Below are 13,133 nucleotides of genomic sequence, written 5' to 3'. Positions count from 1 at the left end.
GGTGACCTCTGAAAAGCTCTCTGAGGAGGTGACATGTAGGCAGACCAGCAGGTGGAAGGGGGCAACAGCATGAGAAGGGCCACGACCCAAGCCTGCAGGGCGGGAAGGCAGTGCACAGTGGCAGGAGAGGAAGGTGCAGAAGTGGGGAGGACTCAGATCCTGCAAAATCTGGCAGGATGAGGCTAGTAAGAAAATGCGTGTATGTGGGGGTAAGGTGCTACAAAGAGTCCTTAAAGACAAAAGAAAAGTGAAGGTTCTCAGTCCACCCACCACATGACAAGCCCCATGAAAGCAGCTTTCAAGTATCTTCTATCTATGTCACCGACTCCCTACATAAGTAACTCCTCACAGTACGCAGGCTAGGAAATATACCTTAAAAGGAAAGCACCGCTAAGGGAGAAAATAAGACCGGGACAGTTTGGTTATCTGTCTGCAGTCAGAACCGAGGGAGGAACCTGGCTCTAAAACCCATGCTCCCCCTCTCACACCTTCTACTTCTGGAATTACCACTGCCCCTCTTGGTCTCTACCTTTTAAGGTTCAGCTTGAATCCTGCCTTACTCGCAAAACTGTTGAGGGTGCGAATGACATCCCCCTGCTCCCTGGGCTCCTCTAGCCCCATCAGCAGCACTGTTCCTGGGCCCATTCTTCTACTGGCACTTTCAACTCTTACTTCTATTGCCTGGTCCAGTGCCCTGCACAGAGCAAGCACCTGAGAAACATATGTCAAATGACTGGATTCTCTCCAGTGAATCATGGTCAATTGCAAGCCATGGCCACTTACACTGTGCCTGTGGAAGTCTCAAGTTTACAGGGAAGATGGTGACTCTGAGACACTAAAAATGTCAATAGCTGACCCCTATTATTTGGGTTAATACCTGACACTGTGATCTAAAGTTCTGTAGTGGCAGATTGGTGAAATACCTGTGATATTTATTCATTACTGGTCTGACAGTTAATGTCATCGAATGCCTGAGAAACAATCATTCACTTCAAGTCAACAGATATTTGCTCAGTTCCCAATGGGTGTAGGACATACAAGTCTAATGGAGATGAGGTAGGGTGAGTCAACAAATTGTTTATGACTTAAGAAGGAAGACTCCATGAAGGACAGCTGAGAAAGAGGTCGTTTTGTTCTGAGTCACCTGACATCTGTGAGGAGGCGTCACCTGCCAGGATGGAGCCTGCGTGCTGGCAGAGAGCACTGCTCACAGATGCATCCCTCACCCCCACCCTGCCCTGTCTCTCCTAGGCTGCTGAGCACTAACAGCCTTGCAGTGTTTGCCAGTGCCCAGCAAAACGGCCTTGGCATCGAGGAGAGAGAAGTTTGTCAGGCAATGGCAGGGGCCTTGGTGCCTGTGGCACACAGAAGCCCTGTGAATGCTGGGGAGAGGGGCTGCAGCAATTACTCCAGTCAGTGCTAATCAATTTCACACCCTCTTCAATGCTGATTAGATAATCTTGTGGGAAGCAGGCCAAGTTTCCTAACAGCTACATGCAAGCTGCTCCCTGATGCCCAACAGCTTAACTGAGTCTCCCTCAAATAAAGTCTATTCCAGCTTCACCTCACACAAAGCATGTGATGATGCCAACACTCTGCTCTGCTCTGCTCAGGTGACTCCTGGGCCATCTGTCAAGTAGGACGCTCTCAGGAAAAGGACTGCCTGGCTTACTTAAAAGTTAGACAAGAATTCCAAAGGAAGCTAGGAAAATCTAGCAGCAGTGGCTTTTCCTTAGTAAGCAAAGTGCTTTACATATTTCATGCTTAGTCTTCCTAAAAACCTCAAAGGGAGGTGTTATTTTCACTTTTCAGATGAGAAAAACCAAAGTGAAGAGAGGTCAACTCATTTGTCCAAGGTCTTAGAGCTAGAAGTGATGGAGCTGGAATTCAAATCCAGGGTTACGTGACTCCCCACCTCATCATGCACATCTTTTCTACTAGGCTGCTACATTTCTGCACAGGAGACAAGTCAGTCACTCATCAACCTCTCATGGCACTTTCAGTTCATTCCACTGTCAAAAATGGCAGTTACCAAAGGACGTTCACCTGAACCTAAGGGAAAACGTTAGGCTGGAGAGACCTTAGAGATCACCTTTGCTGATATGTTACAGCTAAGAAACAGGGTACATGAAGCACGGTGACAAGCCATGCCTAGGCTGTGTCTGCACTAAAATTCTAGGTCCCCCAACTCCCAAATGCTCCCCTGTCTCCTGAAAATCTTCTCTAGCAGATAATATAGCAGGTTCCATCAGAGCTGGAGTTCTAATTGCCTCACAGCTGTTTCCCTACAAAAGTCTAGGGAAATTTCAATTTATTTCTAATTATCACTCAGACAAACAGAAAGAATATATTACCCCGGCACTTTAACAATCACTAAATGTCCATCATGTACAAGTTACTGTAAAGGGAAGAAAAGTTGGAAAAGGAAATTTTAATCAAAGAACAAAATGTGGTGGGGAGAGTGAAACAAAAGAATTATAGTGGAAAATGCTAGTATCAGAAGTCCAGCCTCAGAATTTAGAGTCTCTGCCTTTTATCTTGTAGTGCTATCACTGTATAAAAGAAAATCCCAGTCCATCAATTCAATCAATCAACAAACATCTGGGTACTTACTAGGTTTAGAGAAATCACAAGAATGATAAATGCAGTTACCTATCAACTGATAATCATAAATGAAGGTGTATGTTGCCAAAGGGGAGGAGTGGAAAGGAAGATATGAAGACAAACAGGACGCAAACAACAGAGTCACCATTGGCTCCCAAGCTCTAGTCTCTTGCCCTGGCCCAAGGCACAGCTTGACAGAAATGCTGGTGTAATTCGCAGTGCACACAGCTCTGTGCATAGAGCTGAGCTGCTCCAACACAATGTGAGCAGGTCTGAAACTGGCTCTCCGTCCATGAAGGTTCAAAAGCCTCAAGTGCATCTTCAAGGCATGAAGATGCCTTCATCCCTTTGAACAGGGAAAGAGAATGGAGTGATACAACAAGTCAAGGTCACAAGGAAAATGAGGTCTATTACAGACTTTGGAAATAAACAAAAAATCATTTTGCAATATGACCAAAGGCTAAGGAATGTCTTGTAGGGAAGAGAATACCAATCGGACATGAAACAACAGACACGAACACCTGCCCTAACTGAGGAGACAGATGTAAAAGCTACAGAGGCCAGTGAAAGCAGAGAACAAAATGGAACCAGGTGAAAAATACAGACAGCAGGATGACACCACAGTAAGACCAACCCCTCAAGAAAGAAGTCTATCAGGGTTCATTTCCCTCAGCAACCATCAATGTAAGAAAATCAGGGTCAGTCTTTTTGAACCTGGTGTGCAGCTTTTGCTGCGATGCATCTGAGCTGCCACTCTCTAGGTCTCTAGTTTTTCATCTGTCAGTGGGGGAACTGTATTTAGTGACCTCACAGGTTCCTTTCAGGTCTTATACCTGTGGCCACCCTTCCTTTGAATGCTTCCCTCATGACTACAGAAGCCAGCAAGATTATATACCAATACACAGTCTGCCAACATGGTACAAAGTCACAGCACTGAACACTGGCCAGATCTTCCAAAAGAAGCTCTTGTCAAGGGTACTTGTGCTATTACCCACACTCCTGGCTCAGACCCGTATCAATCTGACACCACTTCCTCTTAAAGGACTTTCACTCCTGTTAGAAGATCAGTTATAACCACTGGTAGACTGCCATCTGCTCTGCTCTTGCAACATACTAGATGGCACATGAAGGGCACCTTAGCCCTTGCCTATCCTGTGGGGAGATATAAGGTGCACAAGAGACCCAAATGGACCATAAGTCAATGCTAGCAAAAGATAGGCAGGGGTACCCACATGCTTTTCTCCTTCAATCTTCTTGTCGGCCACTTGCATTGCATCCAGGTATTTAAAATGCAACTCCATCAGTCTGTCAACCTGAAAGAGATATTTCACAGACATGAGTGAGAAGGAAAGAGAATACCAAGGCAAGAGAACAGTGGAGTTCCTATTCATCTCATTGCCATTCCTTACAAGAGGAGCCCCACTCTACCACTTCTTATGTTGGATATGAGCCTTGCTTAGGAACACACCAGGAACAGATCAAAGAGCTGGGGCAGAAGAAAGCAAACACTTAGGATGGATGAGGTTTGAATGCAGGCCCATTCTGAAAAGGAAACTATGCGTTCCCAGTCCTTTGAGGACTCCCATGAATTCAAGTTCTTAAGAACAAATAAACAAATAAATATTTAACTGTTTATACCTTCTTGCAAAGACAGGGAGCTTAAAGTTAACATACTTGATATTCACTTAGAACTTTACAGAAATTTCTTTTTTCGAACTGAAACCTTTCATGTTCAGATTCTACCCCAGAGCTGATCTTTTTTTAAAAAGGTCTGAGTAAAATCTCTTTAGTTGCTTTTCACTCAGAAGAGAGTGCAAGAAAAACTCCTTCAGCAACTTAAAAAAAGGCCCTGACTTGCTCAGCAATAACTTAAAATTCAGTTTTAAACTTAGCAAAAGTCATACTTCGACATGGCCTGAGGGATGCTTAGTGCATTTGAAAAAGTTTCATTTTTCTTGAAGACTTTGAAAAGATTGAAGGAACACTGTGAAGCTGGCCTAGACTTCTAACCTATCTTTTTACTAGGTTGACACCACTGTGGTTCTTGGCAACCCTGATAGTTACCCAAGAGCTTGTATTGGTAAATAACAGATATTGCTTCAACATGGCATCAGACAGACCAGGAAAACCGTGCCCAGACCCTCTCTGGATAACAATGATGACCCTAAGATCTTATATATTTCAGTTTACAAAATATTTCCGTGTCCATTATTTCCTTAAGCCTTAAAAAAAACCCGATACAGTAGGCAGGGAAGACAAAGAGCAACCCTAATTTTAAAGATGAGTAAACTGAAACACAGAGTCACTAGGGTGACATGACTGCTGAGATGTTCTTCACTTAACCTGATGGCCTCTTTACCATGCTACAGTGCTAGAGAGGGGAGAAAAAAATGGTCAGAGGTAGGCTCAAAGAGTCTTAAACCTCTCTCCAAAGTTGGTAAAAATTTCAGTTGTACATTGGACATAGGAGGAAAGAAATTAGGTTAACTTTAAAAAGGGGGCTTTGGTCCTTAATTTTAATAATCTAGAATGATCTACTAATAACTAGTGTGATAAAATACACAGGCTTTCTGGACTCAGCCTGGGTTCAAATCCCAACTCTGCTTCTTAGTAGTGGTACAATTGTGGGTAAGTCACATAAGATCTCTAAGCTTCAATTTCCTCATCTGTAATGGTGAATAATACCTACAAAAAGTAAAATCACTTAGTGGTGTGTGAGAATATGTGCAACAATGAAAGGCACCTGCTGTATTCACAGTAGTCATTAAGTAAAGGGTAGTTCTTACTGTTAAAAATCTTATAGTTTGGCACACCACATAATAATATTAAATATCTATATATCTATCTAATCTCATTTACACGATCAGTCCCATGTTCCATAGCCCACCTAGGATAGGCCCTATCTACCCTTTCCTCATCATCATCTTCATTTTCATCACCAACACCTAGTATGACTTCATTTAATCTTCCTCCCATGGACTCTTTAAGAGGGGTATTAATGTCTCCATTTTGAAGACAGGGAAAAAAAAGGCTCAGAGTGGCACACATTTGAAAGTAATGAATGAGGTTCAAATCCACCCATGTCAGTCCAAGGCCTGTGCTCTTCAATCACTTTACTATGCTGTGCAACCTCCTACCCCTCAGCCCAAATCTATTACAATCCACTCTCACAGGGTCTGAAAATTCCCTAGTGTTAGCTGCTGCCACCCTACGGTGTTATTACTCCCAGGAGATGCATTTGGAAATGACAGTGTAATCAGAAAAACCTCTGAGATCCAAAGCAATGCTAGAGAAGAAATTTTAGGGCAGGAACCCTCAGTACCTCTCAGATCACCTTGGGTAAAGAGCTCTTTTATTCCTGCTAGTCCTGGTCCCATCCTTACAGTCCAACAGGCACACCCACCTTCTCACTGTCATTTTCAGTGAATTTATTCAGAAGCCGGGTTCGCTGCTGCCCCCTCAGGTTCCGCAGGAGGGAAGCCAGGATCGAACAGACATGCTCTGGGTTGGGAAGGAAAAAAAGAGTACATGCTGTGATCAGAGCAGTAATTATTACCTCTCTTCAAGCCTGGTCCGGTTCTATTGAAGGAGGAATAAGTAGGCCTTCCCTGACTGCTGCTATTGATTAATAAGACAAGAACCTAAATTGTGTCATTGGAAAATTGAACTGATTTTCACATACTGCACAAGAAACAGTCAAGAGGGATGATATCCTCAAGGACAACTACAGCAAGTGAATCAAAATTAAGTTAGAATTTCTATTCTGCCTGGAATTAATGGATTTTTATTGTCCACGAAAGAACCTTAAACTAATCCCCCATTTACAGAAATAACCTGTGAATGGAATATGAATACCACCCATGAGATGAGCATATAATGAACAAATAAGACATTGTCTATCATATTCTCAAATTACCTTACTGCTTCCAAAGTAAAAATCCCAGAATTAAATAAGAAATATGATAGGAGCCCAGTGTTATCACTTACATTCTGGTACAGCTAAACCCACCACTTCAAGTTTAAAGGCAGCTGGATAGTAAGTACTTCAAAATGGTAACAATGCTTTTTGAGTTCACATAACCCACAGGCTTCTAGCATGAGATATTATTCTTCCTACTCTGGGAAGAAGAGGGTAATTGAAGGGTATATTATAGGCCTTAGCTGTGAGGAGATTCTTCAAAAGAATTTTTAAAAATCAAGAATAATGGCCTTGAAAAGGAGGTGGCAGAAGTCTATGCAAGGAGAAATGACTGAATAAAGTTTATTTTGAAAAATAAAATTGCCTACAGTGTGGGCAACAAACACTCTCTTTGGAACTGACATACGCATATGCCAAAGTTACCCTGAGTTTTCAAAAAGTCGTTTGACTATTAATTAAAGCCACAAGCACTCCTATTGTAGCACAGATACAATTTTGTATTTTGTTTATTTCTATTTGTATTTGTGTATTTCTCCTCACTTACGTTGGAAGCATTCTCCACCTCTTCATTTTTGCTATCTCTTAATGCTGGCATTATTCAGTCCTTAAACTTCTATTTCCTAGCTAATTCAATTCCCTAGGGATCTCATCTAGTTCCAGGCTTTGAAAACCATTTACATGCTGATGACTTCCAAACTTGGGTCTGCAGGCCAATCCTATTCTCTGAACAGAGACCCATGGGTTCACACGTGCCTACCTGCTCTCTCCACTTGGTTGTCTGACAGGCCCTATAAACTTAACATGTCCAAAACCAAGCTCCTGACTTCTCAAGGCTGTTCCCCACAGTCTCTTCCACCTAGCTAATGGCAACCAGGTCCTCCAGTTTCTTAGTCAAAACCAGTGGAGATATCCTTGATTGTCTTCTTTCTCACATGTCCCACAGGATACCTGGTCAGCTTTACCTTTAAGTAATATCCAGAATCCTATCCCCACCATCACTACTTTGATCCATGCCACCATCGTCTTTTGCTGAGAATATTCATTAGCCTATTTGTGGGTCTCTCTGCTTCTATGCTTGCTTCCTTTAGTCTAATCTACATAGAGCAGTTAGAACGATCCTTTATAAAGGTTAAAACTCAAGCCAGATTCCATCAATCCTCTGTTTAAAACCCTCCAATGGCTGGCTCCCCGACTTAGTCAGACTAAATGTTGTTTCTAATGTCAGGCATGCTCCCGCCCAGGGGCCTCTGTACTTGCTGTTTTCTCTGCCTGAAATGCTCCTCACCAGATTTTCTGCATGGCTCAATCTTCTAATCCAGTTTTATTCAACTGTCATCTTCTCATGACTACCCTTTTTAAAAATGCAGTGCCCTAACAATGCCTATTCCCAAGGGTTTATCTGCTTTATTTATCTCCTCAGCATGCATTATCTTCTAAAACACTATAATTTACTTGTTTAATTTATTCATTGCTTCCCTTCAAACAGAACAGAAGCTCCTTAAGGCAAGGATTTTAGTCTACTTTGTTCATTGGTATATCCCTCCCTGGTCCCAAAACAACGCCTGGCACATAGTAGGTGTTTTGGAAATACTTGCTGAATGAATGGGAAGAAAACAAGGTTTTGGTTGGTAGTGTTGGTGGTGGTGGGAACAGGACAAACCTGAATCTGGTTATCTTTCAAATGCCTTCAAATAGCTCTCACTCTCTTACATACAGTGCCTATCCCAAGTTCAGAGTAGTATCACCTTTTCATTGTTACTATGCTCTTAAACTATCAATCACAAGATGGCTATTAAAGATTTTCTGCACTTGGGAGTAAGTGGATGGCTTTTTCCTAGACATGCATCAGTTTAAATAAAATATCTCTAATCAGTACATTGTTTTTCAAGTATGCTTTTCTTAAAATATGCTGTGGACAGAGAGGTATTATATACATTCTCAAGACCCCAGGTTTACCCCCAATACCTTTCTTTCAACTTTTGTGTGAGGCTGGGGTTGAGGTGGTATAATCTCCATCTTGAACAAAAGAAGAGGGCAGGGAACAGGCTGTAGGGTGGGATGAGGGTAGAAAGTGGAGAGAATACAACCTGTCTTCACAGGAAGGCAAAAAACATTAGCCCAGGTTAAGGACAGTGAACAAGATAGCTCAGCTTAGGGTGAGAAAGTATGATAAGAAAAGGATGTCTTTGGAAGCACGTGTCATGGAAGGTCCTATGACCTTTGTGTATGTTGAGAAGATCGGAAGAGGGAAGACTAGAGGACATAATCAGTTCTGCAATCTTGAGCCAAGCAATTGGATATGGCTCTGATCTCTCCAGGTAGTGCATATGTGGGACAGGCAGTAATAAATGCAATGAATTCTAACAAGTTCAGTTCCAAAACTGAAATTACTCAGCATGACATCTGGTAACCACCTCCATCTATGTAAGTGGCAGTCTAGCATAGAGGAAGAAAAGAAAATCAGACATGATTTTGGTGCTGGCAAAACTGGACAGCTAAATGTAAGAGAATGAAACTGGATCACTATCTAACCCCATACACAAAAGTAAATTCAAAATGGATCAAAGACCTGAATGTAAGTCATGAAACCATAAAACTCTTAGAAAAAAACATAGGCAAAAATCTCATGGACATAAACATGAGCAACTTCTTCATGAACATATCTCCCTGGGCAAGGGAAACAAAAGCAAAAATGAACAAGTGGGACTACATCAAGCTAAAAAGCTTCAGTACAGCAAAGGACACCATCAATAGAAAAAAAAGGTATCCTACAGTATGGGAGAATATATTCATAAATGACAGATCCAATAAAGGGTTGACATCCAAATTATATAAAGAGCTCACACACCTCAATGAACAAAAAGCAAATAATCCAATTAAAAAATGGGCAGAGGAGCTGAAAAGACACTTCTCTAAAGAAGAAATTCAGATGGCCAACAGACACATGAAAAGATGCTCCACATCGCTTGTCATCAGAGAAATGCAAATTAAAATCACAATGAGATATCACCATACACCAGTAAGGATCACCATCATTGAAAAGACAATTAACAAGAAATGTTGGCGAGGTTGTGGAGAAAGGGGAACCCTCCTACACTGCTGGTGGGAATGTAAATTAGTTCAACCATTATGGAAAGCGTATGGAGGTTCCTCAAAATGCTCAAAATAGAAATACCATTTGACCCAGGAATTCCACTTCTAGGAATTTACCCTAAGAATGCAGCAGCCCAGTTTGAAAAAGACAGATGCACCCCTATGTTTATCGCAGCGCTATTTACAATAGCCAAGAAATGGAAGCAACCTAAGTGTCCATCAGTAGATGAATGGATAAAGAAGATGTGGTACATATACACGATGGAATATTATTCAGCCATAAGAAAGAAACAAATCCTACCATTTGCAACAACATGGATGGAGCTAGAGGGTATTATGCTCAGTGAAATAAGCCAGGTGGAGAGAGACAAGTATCAAATGATTTCACTCATATGTGGAGTATAAGAACAAAGGAAAACTGAAGGAACAAAACAGCAGCAGAATCACAGAATCCAAAAATGGACTAACAGTTACCAAAGGGAAAGGGACTGGGGAGGATGGGTGGGGAGGGAGGGACAAGGGCGGGGAAAAAGAAAAGGGGCATTACGATTAGCATGTATAGTGTGTCAGGGGCACAGGGAGGGCTGTGCAACACAGAGAAGTAGTGATTTTACAGCATCTTACTACGCTGATGAACAGTGACTGTGAAGGGGTATGTGGTGGGGGACTTGGTGAAGGGGGGAGCCTAGTAAACATAATGTTCTTCACGTAATTGTAGATTAATGATACCAAAAAAAATGGCTATCTAGAATTTCACTGAACTTACTATAATAACTTAATAGGTAATCCAATCATGGGTATTTTATATGGTTTCCAGCTTTTGGTTGGTTGTTTTATATTTGCTATTAGAAACAATGATGCAATGACATCCATACACTCATATTCTGGCACGTGTACTTTTATTTCTGGCATGAACACACTTTTGCATTTGTATTCTTACAGGCAAATTCCTAGCAGTGGAATTGGTGATTCACAATGTACTGACACAAAAGTGTTGAAGGACACTGACAAATCGTCTTCCAGAAAGGTTGTACCAATTACACTTCCACTCATAGTATGCGTGTGTATGTATATATATGAACATAAACACACATATACATATATAAAAACACACATATTGAGAGTGGAAGTAAAATTATATATATATGATCTAAGTTTTGCCAGTGTCTTTCAACACTTTTGTGTCAGTACATTGTGAATCACCAATTCCACTGCTAGGAATTTGCCTGTAAGAATACAAATGCAAAAGTGTGTTCATGCCAGAAATAAAAGTACAAGTGCCAGAATATGAGTACATGGATGCCACTGCATCACTGTTTCTAACAGCAAATACAAAACAACCAAGTATCTGTGCTCCTACATCCTCACTCAGATTGGATATTATCCAATTTAGAAAGTATGACAAGTGAAAAATGAGATCTTCTTTTGATCAGCATGATTTTGTTCTTGTTATAAATAAGGTTAAGCACCTTTTCTGATGCTTCCTGTCCACTTGTATTGCTTTTTATGTGAACTGGCTGTTCTATCCTTTGCCAATAAGCTCTTTGTAAATTAAGAACATTACCGTTTTGTCATATACATTACAAATGTTTTCCCCAGTTTGACAGTTGTCTTTTGACAACTAAGCTAAGATTTATCCAAAGCTAAGATTTAGTACCAATATGGCTGCTTCAAATTCCTATTAGAAAGTAAGTAGGGTGCAATAATAACTGCTATCAATTTACTGTGTATGTATGACGAGTGGGTTTATTTGAGTCTGTACACAATTTCCTCGTTGAGTTCTCACTACTAAGCTATAAAGGTAGAATCCAAGGTTCAGAGAGGTTAATTAACTTATTTTAGGTCATGTCCTTTAGTCAGTGGTGGGAGCTTAGATTTGAACCCAGACTACCTGATTCCAAACTGCAAGCTTTTCCTACTATGTTACATGCTTCCCACATATACAAAGCAATTATTAAAGCTTCTGAAGAAGGTAAGAGAGACTAGAAACTAAATCACATAAAGCCTGAAATTGTGCTTCACTTGGGACTCACTGTGTCCAAAAGATAGATGCTATATAAATGTGTATTTAAAAAACAATTCAACCATTTCAATGAGAGGAAAATGAAGTAGAAGGCCTTATGGAGTAAGACATGAAAAATAAGCCCTGTTCCTCTCCTTTACTGAACTAGTCCTTCCAGAAGAGAGTTCTACCAGAGTCCAAACAAAGAAGTCTTTTTGGGTTTTAGGCAGTTCCACAAATACCGAACCAGAACTTCTCAATAACTTTGCTTTAAATCTTGCTGATTAAGATGGATCAGAAAAGATCCAAGAAAATGTTTGTTATATACCTAAACAAGATGGGGGCTGGGGTGCTGGTGGCAGAGACAGGGTATCAGGAGCTGTAATTTTCAAAGAGGAAAATCTACTGTACAGAATAACCATCTTTTTTGTTACTAGATCATATTAGCATGCATTTCCACAGCCTATCCCAGCCAGAAGCAGGAGATACCTGGATAAGTTGCAGTGGTATACGAAGAACGAATGACATTTACCTATCTGTTTGGGATTTTAAGTAAAGGACGGGTTGTCAATTCTAAAAGACCTAAAGCTGCTTACGGTCCTTCCATCTTTCTTTCTCTGGGTATTGTGGCTGGTCATAGGTCACTGGTGCCTGCCAGATAGGAAAACGCCTCAGCTACCCCAAGTTTTGCGCGCGCGCGCGCGCACACACACACACACACACACACACACACACACACACACACACACGCTCAGTTTCGTTAAGCTACTAATAAATGTAGCTTCCCTAGGAACAGATTTCAGCCCAAGGTGGTGTCAATTTTTCATGCACCAAGGAGATGGGGAGAGCTGCTGGCACAGAGAGCAGGGGAGATAACAGGTTTATCTGCTGGCCACACTACTCAGCTGCTCTGTCATTTCGATGGGATAAAATGGAGAGGAAAGATGGCTATGGAGCTGTCAACACGGATGGGGTGGATGTGGTGGCTCTCACTGCAGAGAACAACCTCTAAGGCAGGCCCAGGAGGAGAAGAACAAACACCCATACACACGTTAAAGAAACCCACAAGGCTCCAGAGTGGGGAAGGCCAAGCAAATGTACGTGTTCAAGTCACTAGGTAGGGAGGTAGGGGTCTTGGGGGATTATTAGAGAGCCAGGATTGAAATCACCAGTGTGAGCCCTTCCTGCTGGATGACCTGCTCAATAGTCAGACAACTGGCTGCTTCAGAGGGGTGGCTGCGGCCCACTCTTCCCCCAGCACAAATCTCTTCAGGACTTCCCAAGGATGATTAGCAATGGGGTTAGACCCCTGGGTATGTGCAAGGGGGCTAAAGGTTTGATTCTCTAGAGCGAGTCAGAGTTCTGTCATTTTCAGAGCTGAAAGGAGAATTATAAATCTTTGGTTCAACTCCTCTGGAATTTCAAGTATAGAAACAATAGCCCTGATAAAGGATGTGATTTGCTTCAGATCAAAAGTACCCTGTAGACCACTGAAATCTAGAGCTGCGATTTACC

At 41.7% G+C, this 13,133-nt stretch overlaps 1 protein-coding gene across 1 annotated transcript in view; it reads right to left on the bottom strand.

Annotated features, from left to right (window-relative positions):
- The window catches only part of CTNNBL1 (catenin beta like 1), a 178,572-nt gene that overhangs the window by 22,306 nt on the left and 143,133 nt on the right, over positions 1-13,133 (bottom strand). The window contains exons 12-13 of the mRNA XM_036902319.2: positions 6,008-6,105; positions 3,837-3,917 (exon numbers count right to left, since the gene is read on the bottom strand). Coding sequence (XP_036758214.2) covers positions 3,837-3,917; positions 6,008-6,105 — 179 coding nt within the window. The remainder of the gene's footprint in view (positions 1-3,836; positions 3,918-6,007; positions 6,106-13,133) is intronic.

The sequence above is a fragment of the Manis pentadactyla genome, chromosome 5, assembly GCF_030020395.1.
Source record: "Manis pentadactyla isolate mManPen7 chromosome 5, mManPen7.hap1, whole genome shotgun sequence".
NCBI classification, from domain to species: domain Eukaryota; kingdom Metazoa; phylum Chordata; class Mammalia; order Pholidota; family Manidae; genus Manis; species Manis pentadactyla.
This window is presented reverse-complemented; position numbering and strand designations above follow the sequence as displayed.